General features: G+C 35.2%; 1 protein-coding gene across 1 annotated transcript in view; it reads left to right on the top strand.

Moving 5' to 3' along the window:
* TRHDE (thyrotropin-releasing hormone degrading enzyme) overlaps nucleotides 1-20,849 on the top strand; it is a gene marked incomplete at its 5' end in the record, with an annotated part of 386,382 nt that overhangs the window by 270,266 nt on the left and 95,267 nt on the right. Inside the window, 2 exons of the mRNA XM_005884164.2 lie at nucleotides 18,213-18,278; nucleotides 18,949-19,136. Of these exons, the coding sequence (XP_005884226.1) occupies nucleotides 18,213-18,278; nucleotides 18,949-19,136 (254 nt within the window). The remainder of the gene's footprint in view (nucleotides 1-18,212; nucleotides 18,279-18,948; nucleotides 19,137-20,849) is intronic.

Below are 20,849 nucleotides of genomic sequence, written 5' to 3' on the forward strand. Positions count from 1 at the left end.
ATAATAAATGTAATATTTTATATATTAAATATAATAAAAATAATATACAGAAGTAGTAGCGTTTCAGGTCAGTTCACATGCTCATATTTAATCACCAAAGTATCTGTGTATAGATTAAACTATATTTTTCTAACTTTTGTAATATTTTATATTGGAAAATATATTTTAATTTTCAGATCACACATATATTTCTCAGTAGGAAGGGACTCAGAGACTTTTGAAAAATGTTTTGCTCCTAATAGCCGCATAATCCATTGGGTCAGCTATTAGTAAGTCTAAAAAACAGTTTTATACTGAATAACCACAATTTTCTTTAGTCCGGTCTTCTTGATACATTTTTGTCTAATTCCCCTTGTTTCTTGAATTTTGTCTGATGCTTAAATCGTTCAGTCTTGTGGAGTTTTTTTTAAAATAAATTACCTCAAAATATTTTTTAAATAGTGTATACATACATAAAAGTTTTATCCTAGCTACCATTAGTAAATTAGCTTCTGTTTTGATGTTTAAATTGGAAGTGAGGTGTAGAACCTACCAAGCTTGGAACTTTGATTTTGTATGCCACTTGTAAATAATATGTTTTTAAAACATAGAAATGTTTACATTTTTTGTAAACTGCACATATCTACTTTCTAAATAATTCATTTCCCAAAATAATAACAGCCATATTTTGGGTGGCAAGAAGCAATAGAATGAGTAGGGACAAGTAACTCTAATTTCTGTTTCTAATTAATGCAGGTTTTCTACAAGTAATTCAAACCTATCTTGGTCTCTGACTTTATAGTTACAAAGTGCAAGAGTTGGACAAAATACTCTTTAATATTTTTCCCACCTTTTAGATTCTCTGAATTTAAGATTTATTTGATACATTTTACTAGTTAGATAATTTAGATTTGATACTTTAATTATGGAAAGTATTTTAATTTGATTGAAAACTTTGTAACTTAGATGTGCAAATCTGAGTGATTCCCTGTTCTTGAATCATAAGTTAATCATCTGAATATTAAAACTATATGGGCCTCTAATATATATATATTTGACCCTTGACCCTTGAACAACAGGGGTTTGAAATGTGGGAGTCCCTTTTATATACAGATTTAAAAAATACCTGTACCATTTTGATCCATGGTTGGCAGTCCACAGATATGGAGCGTTGACTATATGCATTGATCTATGCCATATATAGTGGGCTTGAGCAACCACAGATTTTGGTATCCATGGGGGTCCTGGAACCACCCCCATAGTTACTGAGGGATGACTAAGTTTTGGGGGAGTCAAAGGTTACACATGGATTTTGACTCTGAGGGAGTTGGTGTCCCTAACCCCCACATTATCTTAATGGTCAACTATAGCACTATATCTAGTCTAACCAAATCAGCATTTATTGTTACTGAGATTTTTTGCTGATAATATGTTTCTTTTGCCAGTATTAAGAAACAACTTATATTTCCTTTGCTCTTTAGTTACTTTTCCTATTTTGTGACACTTTATATTTTGTTACACTTTCATATTTTGCTCTGGGTAATTTACATGTTTGTTATTAAACTATAGTTATTTTCAATGACATTTTCTGAGAACTTACTTTTTAAAGTTTCTCAGTGATTTTCTACATGTCTGTTGTCCTTACTAAGGTCAGGATTTCTACTTGTGTGCCTGAAATCTGCTGAAACTGATTCTGTTTATGGGTCTGACTACATTGGGGTGGTTAGAGGTTGGTCTGGAGGAGAACCGGCTTCGCCCTTGATGATGTCATTACAGGGGACTTAAATAAGAGCAACTGTCTTTTTCAGAGACAAGGGCTGTTTTTGAAGGTAAGGGAAACAGTGGAATTTAGACTTTAAAGGTTTCCATTCTACTTCTTCGTGTCCCACACTTTCTCAATCAATGTCCTAATTTTCACATAAGAGACCTAGTAAAGCCATAAAGTTTGCTGGAGTTCTGATGTTACCACTCAGAATTTCAACCTTAGTTTGCTCTTCAGTTATATTGATTCACAACATCTTTTAGCATAGTTAGAGACCATCTCTGATTCCCTACCAATACCTGCAGCACTGAGATTACTGTATTTTTTTTGTAATCTCTCCAGTCTAGTCAGAAATAACTATTCTTGTTGCAGATTTTTTAATTCTCTATTCTCCTGTGTTGTTATATTGAAATAGTCATTTGTTTTTCCCAAAGCCAATTCTTCAATTTAGGCAACTATAATAATTTAAGAATCTGTCTAGGCCTTGAAAACCATGGATTGCCAGGATTTTATTACCCATTGTCAATGCTTTTACCTCATTTAAATCTAATCAAGACAGGGAAACAGTTGTAGATTTCCATCTTGGAGGGTCTGTTTCCTGGAATATACCACTCCTGGTATGTAACACAGTAGACAAACCCAAACCATGCTGAGTACATCAAGCAGAAAGGTATCTAACAGAGTACGTGATTTTTATAAAACTGTTGGGAGGACTAGAAGAATAAAAATCAGGAAAGCCACTGCTAAGCTTCAGAAAATCAAGAAATTTAAGTATCACAGGCAATTGATGTCCATATCCTCAGCTGCCTACCTGGATGCCATTGCTAGGGAGTAGCTTACCTTGGCCTCTGCCAAAGCCCACATGCCTGCTCTTTGTTACCTGAGCAACGATGACTCCTTCTTTCATGCTTTCCATAGCTCTTATAGTCCCTTTTATATACAGATTTTAAAAATACCTGTACCATTTTGATCCATGGTTGGCAGTCCACAGATGTGGAGCGTTGACTGTATGCATTGATCTATCATATATAGTGGGCTTGAGCATCCACAGATTTTGGTATCCATGTGGGTCCTGGAACCACCCCCATAGTTACTGAGGGATGACTAAGTTTGGGGGGAGTCAAAGGTTACACATGGATTTTGACTCTGAGGGAGTTGGTGTCCCTAACCCCCACATTATTTTAATGGTCAACTATAGCACTATATCTAGTCTAACCAAATCAGCATTTATTGTTACTGAGATTTTTTGCTGATAATATGTTTCTTTTGCCAGTATTAAGAAACAACTTATATTTCCTTTGCTCTTTAGTTACTTTTCCTATTTTGTGACACTTTATATTTTGTTACACTTTCATATTTTGCTCTGGGTAATTTACATGTTTGTTATTAAACTATAGTTATTTTCAATGACATTTTCTGAGAACTTACTTTTTAAAGTTTCTCAGTGATTTTCTACATGTCTGTTGTCCTTACTAAGGTCAGGATTTCTACTTGTGTGCCTGAAATCTGCTGAAACAGATTCTGTTTATGGGTCTGACTACATTGGGATGGTTAGAGGTTGGTCTGGAGGAGAACCGGCTTCGCCCTTGATGATGTCGTTACAGGGGACTTAAATAAGAGCAACTGACTTTTTCAGAGACAAGAGCTGTTTTTGAAGGCAAGGGAAACAGTGGCATTTAGACTTTAAAGGTTTCCATTCTACTTCTTCTTATCCCACACTTTCTCAATGTCCTAATTTTCACATAAGAGACCTAGTAAAGCCATAAAGTTTGCTGGAGTTCTGATGTTACCACTCAGAATTTCAACCTTAGTTTGCTCTTCAGTTATATTGATTCACAACATCTTTTAGCATAGTTAGAGACCATCTCTGATTCCCTACCAATACCTGCAGCACTGAGATTACTGTATTTTTTTTGTAATCTCTCCAGTCTAGTCAGAAATAACTATTCTTGTTGCAGATTTTTTAATTCTCTATTCTCCTGTGTTGTTATATTGAAATAGTCATTTGTTTTTCCCAAAGCCAATTCTTCAATTTAGGCAACTATAATAATTTAAGAATCTGTCTAGGCCTTGAAAACCATGGATTGCCAGGATTTTATTACCCATTGTCAATGCTTTTACCTCATTTAAATCTAATCAAGACAGGGAAACAGTTGTAGATTTCCATCTTGGAGGGTCTGTTTCCTGGAATATACCACTCCTGGTATGTAACACAGTAGACAAACCCAAACCATGCTGAGTACATCAAGCAGAAAGGTATCTAACAGAGTACGTGATTTTTATAAAACTGTTGGGAGGACTAGAAGAATAAAAATCAGGAAAGCCACTGCTAAGCTTCAGAAAATCAAGAAATTTAAGTATCACAGGCAATTGATGTCCATATCCTCAGCTGCCTACCTGGATGCCATTGCTAGGGAGTAGCTTACCTTGGCCTCTGCCAAAGCCCACATGCCTGCTCTTTGTTACCTGAGCAACGATGACTCCTTCTTTCATGCTTTCCATAGCTCTTATGTGTGCTTTTCATGCAGAATTTAAACTTGGACTGAACTATCAAAGGATTCCAGTAAATAGTGCTTTCACAAGGCATACAATGCACAAGAGCGTAGAACACGGTGGGAATGGTGATGAATTGCTAACAGGCAATCTGACACACTTAATCTATCAATTTCCTCGTTCTATTGATTAAATTGTGTTGTATTATTTTTGTAGGTTGTCATATTAACATATGGAGATTTAAAATGTATTAATGCCTCTCTCTCTTTCTTGGTATTTGTACTAAGACTAAGCAATACTTCTCAATCAATGTCCTAAGTTTCACGTAAAAGACCTAATAAAGCCATAAAATTTGCTGGAGTTCTAGCCATAAAAATAGCTAGAGTATATGTTTTCAACTGATTTCAGTAGTTTTATAAGAATTTATGATGGGAGAAATTAAGAAAATCAAACAATCAGTGACCATAATTCACTTCTTTTCTAACTACAGCTCAGTTACCTGTCTTCTGTAATCCCCAGTTTCCTCTTTGAATAAGTGAGTTGATTAAGTAGTGTCAGTACCAGTAATATGTCAGATTTTCAATTTTCTAAAGTTATTTCTCTTCTAAAATGAGGAACCAAAGAAGAAAAGATAAGGAACTTACTATTGTGAGTAACTTTTAAAAAATAAATGTAAGAATTTCAAAGATTTGGTTTTCATAATCACAACTGTTGGTTCTATCTTCCTCACCTCCAGGTGGTCAGATCCTTCTGGGATATGACAAATGTAGGGAGAAAAATCTAAGCAGCAATTTGCTTAAGTTGCTTTTAATTTAAGACCAACTATACATAAGACATCTGGAGAGTAAGCTTATGTATTTTTCTAATCCACGATTTTCTCCTAGCAATGATTCCAGTGAGTAAAGATGACTAAAAAACAAAACAAATACATGACACATTACCTGTAGGAAGAGTCGGCATGAAATGCAATAGGCAGGTCAGCAGTAACTCCCTCTGTATACAGGCTCAAATCACCCTTTTTATGCACAATGTCATTCTTACCTTTATCACCTCATATTTGTCTGTGGCATAAATATTTCCAAATTCCTTCCCAGGTCATCCTGTAAAAAAAAAAAAAGCTGGCAAGATTCCTTGGGGGGCTTCACATCTGTTTAATAATACATTGTTCAAATATGATTTTCTTATCATATCACCAGCAGAAACAGATTCCTTACTGGCAGGACATTGGGATGGAGTACATGCAGTGGAACTGCATTTCTATCCTCTTTCCCACTTGGACAGTCTTTAATGCCCAATGTTGTTGTTGACTTTCATTTTCTATATGGTTTCTAAAATAGAAATATACTGTAATTTTGCCATCCTTATTTTTTTCTGTCTCTGGAAGTTCTTGGTTATTTTACACATCTCCCTGAAATCTCTCTTGCTCCAATGAATACATGTTTCCCCTGAATTCTTCCTTTAATAAAAACTGTCCATTCCAAAGCATCTTTCAGCAATTCTTACATCTTTCATATCCCAGAGATGTTATTGTTTAAGTGCATAAACATTACATTTCACCTATATGTAGCAATGCTTATGCATATAATCCATAAATTAGGATCTTCTTTTTAATTTATTTTTTTATTGTTCATATTATTACAGATGTCCCCCATTTGCCTCCCCTTATGCCTTACCTCCACCAAGCCCCTATCCCACCCCAGGCCTTCACCACACTATTGTCTGTGTCCATGGGCTATGCATATATGCATATACATTCTTTGGTTAATGTGTCTATCTGAGATCTGTCTATCTGTTCCAGTCATCTATGTTTCTGGACATTAAGTTCCAATAGCTCAAATCCTCATTACCTAAGTATTATAGGCTTATTTTTAAAGTAAGTGATTCATGTAATGATTCTTTTAGATAGAATTTTGTACATGACTTTGATCATTCTTACTTCATTTTTACTTGTTTTAATCTACCTAGTTACATTTTTTTCTCATATTTTTCTGGAAATAGAAGAATAAAACTATATGAAATCCTCAGATAATATTGATTGGCTCAGTGGCCATTAAAAATAATTAGTGCATAGTACTATTGCTTTTTCTTTTCAAAGGAAACACTATTGTCTTAATGACTTGAGTTTAGCGGTATCATTCTTCATGTTGTTATGATTCAACGCCAGGGAATTGAAATTATGAAGAAAGATCATTGTTAAGCTTGATATAAACTCAAAGCCTGAAATCCATGTCAGAAAATGAGTCACCTTTCTACTCAACCAATTAGGGTAATTCAATATCATCTAAACATGGTTGAATAAAGAACGATTTCTCTTGATTAATATTTAACTGCTCTTTTCCATAAGGTAACCTACAACAAGATGTTTGGTTCCAATTATCAGAGTGGAAATTGCTTATGCAAATCAATGTCAGGCAATGAGGTGTGGATAAAAAGCAAAATGGAAATATGATTATTATTGGTTTGTGCTCATAAAATTCTGATAGCCTGAAGTTAATGACAGGCACAAAGCCATAGGGATTATTAGTAGCAACAACATATTCAATAACTTGTGTTCCAATGAAAAGTTATATATTAACTCGTATACACACGATTTTTATTTGGTAACTACTGACTTAAATTTGTGAGAGAGTGTTTGCTCCCTTGCATGTAGGTTTCCAGATAAATGAAAAGCCAGAAAATAACAGAGGAACAGAGACAGCGTGTCAAAGTTAATTTCCTTTTGGAAGAGATAGTATTGTTTCATCCAGATAGTAACTGAATAATGTTTAATCTGAAATAAGTGACCATAGACAGATACTCTCAGATTTCTCCATGTTTTACGTAAAGTGTTGTGCAGCTTTAGATATGCTATAGGTAAAACAGGTTAAAACTTCATAAAACTTGCTGTGTTCATTCAATACTAAACAGGGGAGTGTGAAAGTAGGTTTACGGTTGTGAGTATGTGAAACACAGAGTTTATTCTTGTGTTATTTATTAATTATTGTATTATTTTCCATACAAGCAACTAAAAACCTACTTTTCCATACTTTGTATGGGAATAATGCTATCATTGTTGGTGTTTGGTCATGAATTTCACCTAATTATTATTTACTTTATTTAACACCTAACTACACAGCTAAAATTAATACGCATGTTATAGAAGGAAAAATATTTAAGGAAAGAGTTCATGGATGTGAAGATTAAGAATAGTATCTCTAATAAAAAACAAGTACTTTTAGATATTAAATAGCAAAACTATTTATAATCCTGAATCAGAGAGAAATTACTTTTATTCATCAGTTTCAATTAATTTGTTTATATACATCCACGGATTGAATCCTTATCATTTTGCCTTTGAATTAAATATTGTAAACTGACCACTTTTTAGCATTAATTGAAAAGTCTTTATCCTTAAAGACATGTATCTGTATTTGGTGATTCTGTAGGCCATAACATGTGAGACCTTATACATTATATTTATTGGTTTTCTTTTACTTGTTTATTAAGGGCTCAAGAAATAATATACATTTTAGCTAATAAGCTTGAGGCTATAAAATATTTTTTATAATTTTAAATGTATCTGTGAAAGTATTATACACATTGGCTGATGGGCAGATGTATCTGCATATTGGTGAATATGTAAATGCATGCTGATCTTTCAACATGCACATACTTGGGTACACCTACCAGCGAACTGTCTCTTACTGTTTGCAGACAGTACCGTTTAGTTAGATTGCTAGTTGAGAAGTACAATAAACTTGCCTCAGAGGCATTTTTCTCTAACTTATTTAGGCCTTGCATCAGCAGTTTTCCTTCTTTTCCTTTTTTAATTTATTTTTCTCCTTTTTTTTATGTTTTCTTTTAGGAACATTCAAGTAATAGCCTAGAACTACATACTCGGCAATATTACCACTTTTGACACTAAAAAATATAAACCTTTCTAAGTTGATAGATTTTCCCCCCTAGTTACTCATATTTTCATATCTGTTTGGTAATTTTATTACATAGGTTAATATGAGGGAGATGGCATAGATGTACCATAATATACTTAGTTTTTTTGTTTGTGAACACTAGAATGCTTTTTAATTTTTGTTAAATAAACAACAGTATAATAATCTTTAACTTATCAATTTTCTTATTATATTTTTGGTTGTCTCTTTTATTATCAATTTTTCTTCTAAAATGTTAAGCCAATATATAATGGTAGAGATAAAACTTGAAAGTTCTCTTTTTATAATACATGAAGCAAACAGCATTGAGACTTACACATTTTAAAAATAAATTTCTTACAAGTTTATTTTTAAAATTACCCTGTTATTTAAGTGTATATATTTTTATTAAAATGAGGTTGAACATTTTTTATATATTACCTTGCATTTCACCTATACTTTTCTGAGATATTTATTCATGTTATACCCATTTAAAAATGGACATTTTACTCATTTTTATAACGGTATAAATGGTAATAATGAACCTTAACATACTTACCACAAATTCTTTTTATCCTGTAATAGCTAAATGTCAAAATTATTAAGAAAAGCCACATGTTATATATTAGTAGTTTAACAGAAGTGTTGTAAATACCTATCTTAAGTTATATATTTGGAACCGATCTTGACAAAGGTTCAAGTGCATTCAAAACTCCATTTTGACCTACCTCTGTGTTTCTGTCTATGGGAGAGCTCCTAGTTAGTATGATATACACAAAAAATTTTGATATCTATTTACAACCAGTCTCTTTTATTTACCTTTATTCCTTTGCTCAAGCTATCTCCATATGATTATTCTACAGATAAATTTTTCCCTTAAGAATAATAACTCATTTTAGTGTGAAAATCTTTTCTTGATGCTTTGTGCTAGTAAACCAAAATTGTGATTTTTTTCTTCTGTTGTCCCCTCTTTCATAGCTTTATTGTTGAAAGTATTACAAATGTCCCCTCCTCCCCCTCCCCCCACCATTGACACCCTCCACCCTGCTCAGGCCTTTCCTGCACTATTGTTTGTTCTTACTCCAGCTCTGCTTAATTTCATGTCTGCAGTCCACGTTGTTCACCCATCAGACATGTTCAATTACTCATTTATTCCACACATACTTATTGCATACCTATTCTATGTAGACACCATGTAAGCACCAGGAATTCAGGGCATTCTGCACATAACAAATATGGCCCTGATCTCATGAATCATATAATAGGATAAAGTAAACACTGAATAGGAAAAACAACTACATACATATTTACTAAATATAATAAATGCTAGGGAGAAAAACAGTAGGATGCTCTGGGAGAACATTTAGGTGGGTGGGTAGGGGAACTTTAGTTGGGTGTTTAGGGGATCTCTCTTGGGAAGAAGCTTGTATAATTAGGTCTGAGGATGGGGAAGACCTGGGTGAGGAGTGGAGCATTCAAGGAAGATGGAAGGGCTTGTGCAAAGGGCTGAGACAAAGAACTGAACATTTCCAGTGTATGTAAAATAAAATTTCCGGCTGTGGATGAATAGGCTCAGTAAAGACAAGGGAGGAGGGAGCATTGGAGGCAGGAGCCAATCAGGAGTGCTGAAGTAGACTGTGTCAGAAAGCTGGGTTTTATAGTGAGTGCCGTGGGATGTCATTAAATAGTGTAAAACTGTGATGTGACATGGTTCTATTTATATTTAAAGCAGTTACCTGGCTATTTGTATTAATACATTAGGATCAGGGCACACAGAATACCCAGAGGGGAATCAGGTAATAAAATTTGGAAGATATGTCAATATTCAGATAAGAGATGATGGAGGTTTAGTCAGTAGCTATACAGAGACATGGGTGGATTCAAAATGTTTTTGAAGGTAGAATTAAATGGACCCAAGGGGAGATTGGATGAAGAATGTGGTATGAGAGGTGAGGATGAAAAGGTACCCAAGAATGATTCCGAGGTTTCTGGGTTGAAGGCCTGGGACCAAAACCTGAAAGGCTGTAACAGTTAGAAGTTGAGGAAAGGAAAGGGGCCAGCAAAAGAGACTGAGATAGAACAGCTGGAGGCTCAGGCAGAATACCAAGGGCGTGGTGTCACTCATGTCAAGAGAAAAGCTTATTTAAAGAATAAGAAAATGATCGATGAGGTTAAATGCAACTGAGAGGCAGAGTAGGATAAAGACAGGAGTGTTCCGTTGGCAGCTTGCAAATGTATTGATTTCAGTGGAAGAGTGAATAGAAAAATGCTTAAGTGAATACAGTGTGTGTAAAATAAAATTTAAAGAAGTTGGCCAAGAAAGTGGATCAGAAAAACAGGGTAGGTAGTTAGAGGTAGATAAGGGTTAAGGAACCTTCCCTTTTGTTTTTAAAGATGGGAGTCAGTTGTACTAGTTTTAGGCCCAGCTAGAGAAGGAGTGAGGAGAGGGAGAGTCGGATAACTATAGAGAAGACATAATTAGGACATTGGTCCTTGAGAAGGTAAAAGGAATGTTTTTTGACAGGAGATTCACTCCCAGTTAATTTGTAGATTTGTAAATGGGAAAATGAGGAAGTTACTTTCTGATGAATTCTATTTTTTTTTTCAGTTCAGTGTCCCTTGAAGAAAGGTCAGTAGCTGAAAGTGAGGTAATGCTGGGTGGTAGAGAGGTTTGAAGATTGAAGAGTGGTTAGGAAGAGTAGAAAGGCATGGCAGTATTGAGTGCCTATTTGAGTTTGGTGATTATAAATTTGTAATGAAATTAAACTGCCCTATTGCATTATTTTCTCCTGTGATGCTCAGCTGTGCAGGCTTGGAGGAGGCAAACACTTGGATTCATCCATAATTGGGGTTTTGCCAGCTCTGATAATTGGACAGAGCTGCAAAGGAGAAGAGGCTGTTTGCTAGGAATTAAGATGAACTATGAACTATAAGCTGAATAATCAGAAAAACAAAGACAGAAAGGATCTGAAAGACAAATACCCACCATTAATGTTACCAGTAAATAATAAATTAACAAGTATATATAATTTTTGCACTGAATAAAGCAAACCCATAGGCTCCTGAGCATATAGGAAATTTAACCTGCCTGTATTGAATTCTCTTATGTCATGGCCATTAATACGAGAATATCCCAGGGAACTTTTCTCAGTCCAGAACGTATGGTAAAGAGCCCTCTGTTCAATCCTCACTGATAGGCAGTCATATTGGTTTCATGAAGGGGGCTGATGAGTGAACGGGAAAGAAGTAAGATAGTGCATATGGCTTGAGTGTTTAGTCTTTATCTTGTCCAAGCCTTGCCTTTCTGGTTACTTGAAGATTAGTGTCTTTATTGCTCTATTACTAAATCAGGAATGGATATTTTGTTCTGAGGAGTCCGATAAGTCTCCCATTCCATGAGCAATAGTGCCCCCATTCCATCACATCTCTTTGAAACACAAGGTGCTACACCCCACAACTGGCAGAGCCCTCCAACTCTTTTTTTTTTCCAGATTTGGGTGGGATACGGTTTCTAAGATTTCCTCAAGTCTGAAGAAGGGTTGGTCTCAATTTCTTGCATTTTTACTTTTTCAAAAATTGATTTGATTTCTCCCCACACCTCAAGTTCATATAATTTCCCTTCTTTGGGCTTCTAGAAAAGTTTGGCTTCTCTTGGAGGTAAGGTTGAAGATGAAGATGCTGACTCAACCTCCCCCCCCACCCCCCTTGAGCTTGGTCTTAAAATAACTAGAATTTTTTGGGTTCTTTGTGTGGCAGGTATTTTTCTAAGTGCTTCACTTGTTTTATGTCATTTTCTGTGAACATTTTTCTCAAGTGCTATGTTATCCACTCTTTCTAGTTGAAGAAATTAAGGGTTAGCGAAAATAGATACCTTACCCAAGATCACATGGCTGCTTAGGGTCATGTAGGGCGCGGCTATAGGGTTAAGCCTCAGGACTGACCTGTTGGCAAAGCCACAAACAAGTCCCAGCTTAGAGGGCACAGTCCTCTTAGCATAATTAGGCTTGACCTTATGATGCCCCCTATATCTTATCTGGGTAGCTAATGGGCTGTGGGAGATGTAGCAAGTGCTGCCAAAACAAGTAACTATGGTGAACATTGTAACTATGGTGACTATGGTGACCACTACCTTGTTTACCTCTGGCTATAAAATAAAGGCTCAGCTTGCCTCTGGATCTCTCTCTGTGGCCTCAGCCAGGCACGGGAGATCCACCTAGACCCAGCTTATTCTCTTTGTCTGTCATTTCTTCATCCATTCGCCGCCCTCACTCAGGCTTTCAAACCCTTGCCTGAGCTGGCTCGGCACAGGGTCAGCCTGAATCCTTTAGCTTTTCTGAATATACACACCACTTCTTTCTCAACTGAGTTGCATGTTCTTCTCAACTAGTCCTCAGCACCGGGGCTGAGGAAAGAAGGAGTGGGAGTGGGGAACTTCTTGTACATGCCCTGCAGTCAGCGGGTATCTTAACTTATAAGAGGCAGTGTATTTTTACCAGCTAGTATATAATTTACCTATTTTGTGAGCATGCCGTGGTCAAAGGCCCTTTACCAGGGCATTTGGAAAAAGCAATTCACAAACTTCAGTTTCACCAATAGAGTCACTTTATGTCTCAGGAATATTTTGAGCTAGCAACAGAAGTGAGAGGTGGGAATATTTTAGTGCCCCAGAACACTCCTATAGACTTACATGCACAGTATTTCACTGACAGGCGTAGGACCCTGTCAGGTTGTTCTGGAAGAGAATACAAATTCAACAGTGGCAATATCTCGCCTCTGGTGACGCTCCTGCATGTTGCAGCATTGATGGCAAGATCTGTAATTACTAAATAAGAGTTATGTGAAAAAAACAAAAAAACAAAACCGATGTGAGAGTATGCCATTGCCTTTAACTTAAGACAAACAAAAAATCTTTCACGTGCTAACAGCTAAATTAAAAAAATAATTTTTGACTTTGATTTTTTATTACCTGGTGTATTTAGCAACACCTTAAGAAAATCTACTGATTTTATAAAATTTGCACTCATTAGGTGGGGAAATGGATTTTTAAACCATGTAAAATGACTTTTTGTTCCTAGAGAAATATCAGAATATAGCTATATCTAAGTAAGCAACTTCTAAAAGTCAATTTAGGTTAAATATACATTTAAAAATGGAAATCAAAATGGCATGCAAACAATGATATAACTGACTTTTCAACTATTTTTGTTTTATCCATTCAAATAACTTTTTAAAATAAATTTCACCTCTTTTTTGTGTCTGATATCCAGAAACTTCCATACCCCTAAAAATTTGTCAATTGTTTCTATTTTACTGGGTTTCTTACTTGGAAACATGTTATAATTTAATAATAAATGTCAAATAATTATTTATATCTCTTTACACTTAGTTCTTATCTAATAGAATGAAAATTTAAATATTCCTTTATTTTGCATAGTGCTTTTTAAATATTTTGCTTTGCATTTTTACATTTTTACTTAATCTCATAATCTCCAAATAGTCTTCAGGTATTAAGCACAATAATATATTGACCTGTAGTTTAGCTTTATTGTGTTTAGTTGTTTATCTGTCATTGTTTTAGTCTCCTTGCTTCTGTTTCTCAAGGTCAGGGAATTTGGAAACATGCTCTGAAGCACATGGGCCGGGCTGCACATGGGTTTTATCCAATCCTTTTGTGACATTGATGTAATCTGGCAGCTTTTAGTCTGTTTTTGTTGTCCACGAATTTCTGTAATAATATACACACAAATATTTAATTTCAGAGCTTATGCTTCTCAGTTTAAAAACTACTCTATGAGCTTTAAGACAAAAATTTAGGGTGGTTTTGTTTTTGTTGTTACTCACATGCACTCCTGTCTGTGGAGCTTTCATACCTTTTTCTCCAACCTCCTTGTCTGCCTCTCTTTTTAAATTTAAGTATCTACCTCTATTTTCAATACTTACTGTTCATAATACATTGAAAGTAGAGTAGATTTACTAGGATAGAATGAGGTGTTCTTTGTCTTTCATTTTGTAAAAGTTGTGAGAAATAATTTCTATTTTTCTTTCTTGGGTTACCAATAAAATGTAAAATGTCTTTATTTTGTGTATATCAATAATTGGTGTTGTATAAGTTGTAGTTTGGGTGGTGCAAGCAACAGAAACAAACTGGTTAAATTAAGCAAGAAGAAATTTATTGGCAGGATGTAGGATAGCTCTTAGAATCACTGGGAAGACTGGAGGATCAGGCTTAGAAAACAGATAACAAGAACTAAGGGAGTCTCTGAGATTAAGAAATGGAGCCAAGCTTGTGCCACAGACTGGTTGGTTCACTTGTACCATCAGCCCGGCTGGTTACCCCTGGAACCTCACTGTCAGCATCACAGGGAACAATCTTTCAACTATTCCTATTTCTTGGATCCTGTAGGGTTCATAGTCCCAATGGGAATGTTGACTTCTCTGAGGCTAGGAGACATGCCAATGCTGTAGCCAGGGAGAGTGGAGAGGGAATATTTAGAACTAGAGGCCTGGTGCATGAACATTCATGCACTCGGGGTGGGGGTGTCCTTCAGCCTGGCCTGTTCCCTCTTGCAGACCATGAGCCCTCGGGGGATGTCCAGGGAGCAGGCCTAAGCCACAGTCTGGCCTCCCTCTGTGGGAGTATACCCACGGCACCCACCTTGGCTGGCCTGGCACTGCCTGCTCGCCAGCCCCGCCCCCTGTTTGGTAGATTTGCATATTAGGCTTTTATTATATAGGATTCTGGTCCTTTAATTTCAAGTGGGAGGCAGAACCCTCACTTTCTTCCAAGAGTCCATGGTGAGTTATTGCCTCATATAAAAGTGGTGTTTAAATGCTGGAAAGCCAACAGAGTGAAATATACCCACTACAAAATTTTTGAGGAACTTTTATTCTTAACAGAAAGAAACAATATTTCACACCCCTGCTTCAACCTCCTTGTCACATAGTCAGAGAAATCAATGCCCAACTATACCTGGCATTTCCCAGACTAGTCTTACAAGTAGAACGGACCCTGCTTCCCAGCATCACTGAGGCCCAGACTTGCATCCCCTTGGAGAAAAGTGTAGGTGGTTTACCCATAAGCTAGTCTCCTCTTCTTTCTGGTTTTGTTCAGGTTCTCACCCTCTATTATACAACCACATACTTCACAGGACTGGGTCTCCTGCCTTCTGTTGACCCAACACAGGTCTTCCTAATACTTCATGAACAGATTTCTGTTAGAGCACATGATGCCGTTCTGAAACACGGGAAACATGGAAAGTTTGATGTAGCATTCAAGGGGAAGTTTCTTAATTCTTAAAAAGAGATTCCCAGGAAGAAATTCCGTCTTTCCTCAGCCCCAGGTCAGGTCTGAATGTGGCTCAGCATTGCAGTAGCCTGCCCTTTATGTATGAGAATATACTGTTGCTTAATATGCTTTTCACTTTTAAGGGGCATTGATTATGCCCCTTAGGAATATCTTAGGGGTCATCTTTGTTTTATTCTTTTCAACAATTCTATTGTTTGTTAAATATTTTGTGCAGCAAACCCACATTTTTTTACAGTTAATATTAAAACATTCTTCTACTTTGTATCAAAATGTCAACTCTCCAAAATGTTGATTGACTTTCATACATATAATATAAACAAATTTCTATTTTAGATTCCTAACTCCAGCTACTTCCATATTCATTGTAGATTTGAAACGAACTTGAAATCTTATTTAATCATATACCAAATGTTCGACTTCAACTTGTCAAGTGGTTATTTTACCAAGACATCTGAAGTTTCGGTCACAGAAACCTTCCTTCTCAAATCACATCCCAGTATTTGCAGTTGTTCTCCATAACCTTTTCTCCACCACTATTTCCCCAGCACCCAGAAAGCGCCATGAGCCATACATTTTGAGTAATGAATAAATACATAAATGATTGATTATCAAAAGGCCATGTTCACGATTCTTTAAGTTATTTTGTAATTCTACAAAGACAAAGCAAAATTTCCTTAATTTAAAATATGACTCTTTTTCATTAGTTATTTTAGCAAGAGGAAGGCTAAAATAACTAGTGAAAACATTGGGGGCTTTTTGGGGAGAAAAAAATAGTTGACCTAGGTAGAGTTCCAATAACACCAAACATTGGGACTGCTGGGAGTCCAAGAAGACATGCTGTTGCCCTGAATATTGAGGTGGGCAAGTGGGAGTTGTTTCTTGCGCCCAGGGAGTTGCCATTTCAGCTTGCAATGTGAATTTGCACTTCATTCTGGATTGGCGAGGGAACTAAGAGATCCACTTGATGATCAATATTGGGTCAAGATCAACTCATATCATGAACAGTCGTGTTATTAGGATCTGTCATAGAAGAGAATCATGTAGCTATGTATTGGACCTCTCAAGGTCCATGTAGTATTCCGTTGTTCCCTATTTTGGTTTATCCTAGTAGCACTGTTCATGAACTGAAACCAATCATAGTTCTAATTTTAATAGTTTTTATTATAGCATCACTAAAATAAAATTCAAATTTATGTTTCATAATTCCCAATGTTCTCAAATGTATTCATGTAAGTGCTGCAAAAGCATAAAAGATAATTCTGACAATGAAGTCTGAAATGATTTATTTTAATCCAGGCCCCTGGGTTTAAATTGAAAATGCCTTCTATGGCACATTCAAAATCAATATTGAGATTCAGATTGGGTATTCAGAGATGTGTTTTTTCAACAAAGTTATTCACAGTGCCTGAAGATGATGTATTTGTGGTCGGAAGCTAGTGTTGGGCATTGCATCGCTAGGAGTCTGATTAGGTGGGAGTGGCCGTTTGCTGGGCTGTGAGTTTCCAACAAAGCTGAATCTGTCACAGGTGCTATAATTTGTATTTCAGAAAATTTGCTTTCTCAACTTTAATTATCCCCAAAGTATTCCACTCTAAATAAAGTACTGTAAGGAGTCAGCATTTTTTTTAAAAAAAATTCAGTACTGTGATGTAAATTAGGATTTTGTCTACCACCTACATGTAGAAGAGATGATGGAATTTCAAATGAAGGAAGGGACTCTCTGTTTTATAAAATAAAACACTGTTTCCTACTTTGGATTCAGAAAAAACATAATGCCAAGGAGCCATAACTAAATAGCGCATTCACAGTGACATAAACCATGCTTCACAGAAGAGAGCAGACATGAATCAGATGGAAAGTGTGTAGGTTTAACTTCACATGATTGAAAATGGGAAATGGGAAATCCAAGCCCCAGAATATTAAATAAATGTAGGATTGACTTTTTCTTGTTAAACGTTAGTATGTGTTTCAGACTCATGGAAATAAGTATGTATCATTTTCTATTAGGCAGCCTGCTCTTTGCAGAAAGACTAGGGAACTTGACAGGTTGTGAAGATAATTATCCCTCTTTTCGCAAAGCAGTTCCTCTTCACATCTGCATGTATCAATAAGGTTCTATTTTATTTTATTTTAAATATATTTTTATTGATTTCAGAGAGGAAGTAGGAAGGAGAGAGAGCTAGAAACATCAATGATGAGAGAGAATCATGGATTAGCTGCCTCTTGCATGCCCCCTACTGGGAATCAAGCCACAACCCAGGCATGTGCCCTGACAGGGAATTGACTCATTGAATCATGACCTCCTGGTTCATAGGTGGACGCTCAACCACTGAGCCACACTCAGTATTTTTTATTACGTAAAACAAAAACATTTTTTTTAGCACTTGAACATGAAAGCCTTATAAGAAAGTTTTACCTAATAAATTTCACTGCAGGGATAGTTTCTTCAAAATTACCCATAGTTGACTTGCTAAATTAGAGGAAGATCTTTGAACCTGGGAATCCATAAAAAGAGATCAGGCCTATGAAAATAATTTTAAGAGATTAATAATTTATAAGATATTATTTAATGACTTAAGAAGTACACTACTGTAGTTAAATATTTTTTGGAATATTTAAAAATGAAATTCTTCATCTTTCTGCATGTCTTTCTTGTTAATGCAATCCTAACAAATGGAAATGATGAACTGAATTGAGAAATGAATGTGTTTACTGAAAATTGCTTAGCCTTTGAATTGTAATTACATTTTTGCATTCTTTGTAGGATTATTTAACCATTCATAAGTATGGCAATGCAGCCAGAAATGATCTCTGGAATACACTTTCAGAGGTAATGTATAGGAAGCTCGGATACCAATACCTCTTCTTGAATACTTGAATTGAGTTTATAAAACAGTCACTGACCATTTGTTTTTTGTTTTTATACTTCTCTTATCCTCATGTTGCTTTTTTTGTTTAATTTTGGTATATTTTATATATATATTTTTAAAGAGAATAGTATTTAAAATTACTTAAACTATAAATGATAGTAAAAGATGTTTTCCCTGCTTTCAAATATGTCAATACTTTTGAAATATAATTTTAATATGGTGTTAGAGAGAAATATTGGCATTATAAAGAAATTGTTTTTTTATATGTGAATGAATAAGAGATATTTAAATTTGATACTGGACATACTGGAGATACTTAATGATCATGCCAGTACTTCCTTTACCAATAAAATGTTTTATTTTCCATTAAGTAAAACATATTTATATTTATATTTATATATATATATATACATATATACATATATATATGGTATATATATATGTGTGTATATATATATATGCATGAAGGTAAGTTAAGGGAAGAAGATTAATTTTACTAACATTATACTAGCTTCACTTATTTTAAATGTTTTCATATTTAGGTAAAACATAAAGGTAAAAATGAAAATGGTTGAATGATAATTATGATTCATGTTTATAAAACTAATTTATACCAATTTGGTTATAAAGGCTTTAAAAAGGAATGGGAAATATGTAAATATACAAGAAGTAATGGACCAGTGGACACTCCAGATGGGTTATCCTGTTATCACCATCTTGGGAAATACCACAGCAGAAAATTGGATAATAATTACCCAACAACATTTTATTTATGACATCAGTGCTAAAACTAGAGCACTTGCACTTCAAAATAACAGGTACAATACTTCTTTTTCATGAAAAAAATTCTTTATTATTAAGTTTCACTTTGCATTTTTCATATTTTAAAAAGCATTGGTAACAGTATTCTGAAATGTTATAAGCAAAATATATTTTGATTTCTTTATTTACATATGGTATTTTCATTTTGCTTCTGATTTTACTTCCCTTTCCAGATATTTTAAGCATCAAGATGATAGCTCACCAAAGTTATTTTGTTTAGGAAGACAAAATTTAAATTATCATGATGATTTTTAAAAATGTGTGATTATTTACTTTTCCCTGGAAATGTTTTGAATTAAATTCAAAAAGATGCATTGAAGTGAATTAAATGGAAGTGAGCAAACTGTGATTAATAAAATAGCTGAAAACAGAAACTAACAATCCAGAAAGACTAATTAAAATAAATAAGAAAAAACAAAATAAAACAAAACCCACTAGACTAAATAATGTCTGACCTAAAGAAACTCAAACTTGATTCACTTCTAAATGGTCTAAGTATCAATGCAACTTAGTATCAAAATATGTTCTTTTCCTTCATTTTTAGTGTTTCAAACCACTAAAAAGACAACATACATAGAATATTTTTGTTAAAATTATTTTAGTGTTGACATTATCCCCCCTTCAAAATTTGATTCTTGATACTTAAACTTTCTTTTGTAATTCTCCTTTAATTACTGATGATTCAGCACCAAGTGGTTTTTTTTTTCCCTCACGTTTTCTCAGTGTTTTGTGTCTTATTAAGGGTGAGCCCAGGAAAGATGGTAGACCTTTACACTCAATTTCATTTTTTTATTAGGTGCCGTGAAAAGAGGTTGGAGGGACAGGGAGGGATGGAGGTAAAAAATTAATTAATAAAATGAGGTGTCTGGATGAGGTTGGTCATGCTGTCTTCTATTACCTTGGAATATTAAGAGTCTGGCTTTATCACCCACTCAAATCTAGGAGACATGAAGTGTGGGTTAAGTCTCCTTGGTTATCGCTAAGAAGAACAGAAATCATTCTCAAGTCGCCTAGCTCCAAGATGGGCTGCAGCAGAAGTGATTGAGAAATTTATCAATGCTTCTTCTAGCAACTAAATTTGGAATCCCACCTAGAAAAACATTGTCTTAAATCTCCTACCTAATATGTATATTGGCCTCCAACAAATGGCCTTGCAGTCCATCTAGACCTGCGGAATATGTATTACCTGTCACACTGTCAGGGTCTGACTCTGTCAATTCTTCATCCAGCCTGGATTCCTCATGGCGAACATGTACTGGTTCTGATCATCCCCCATCTGGCTCCCAGGTAAACCTGCTTAGGCATAAAGCCTGGGCCTGCCAGAAGTGCATAAAAACTACTTGACTGTGACAACGTTAGAGAGACTCAGCTATGCCTTTGAGTACGATCAGTCTGATACAAGCGTCACTGGTGCAGAAAAACATAAAGGACACGCAGATGACAGGACACATTTTGAACAAAAATACTCTGTCAACCTATATAACATGCATCAGATGTATCAGCCCCGAGTCTGACTCTTTAAAGGAAAAATTTCTCCCAGGCTATAGAACTATATGGGACATCTATAGAGCTCTGCTTGTGCTTGAGTTATAAAGTCATACAGATAGATGTTTGTGAACCCTAAGAACTTGGCATATAAAATATTTAGAGTAAGGTAATGCGTGGCATCCTATTAATCTAAAAAAATTATTTTCTATTTTGAAATAATA

The sequence above is a fragment of the Myotis brandtii genome, unplaced genomic scaffold (assembly GCF_000412655.1).
Source record: "Myotis brandtii unplaced genomic scaffold, ASM41265v1 scaffold82, whole genome shotgun sequence".
NCBI lineage: Eukaryota > Metazoa > Chordata > Mammalia > Chiroptera > Vespertilionidae > Myotis > Myotis brandtii.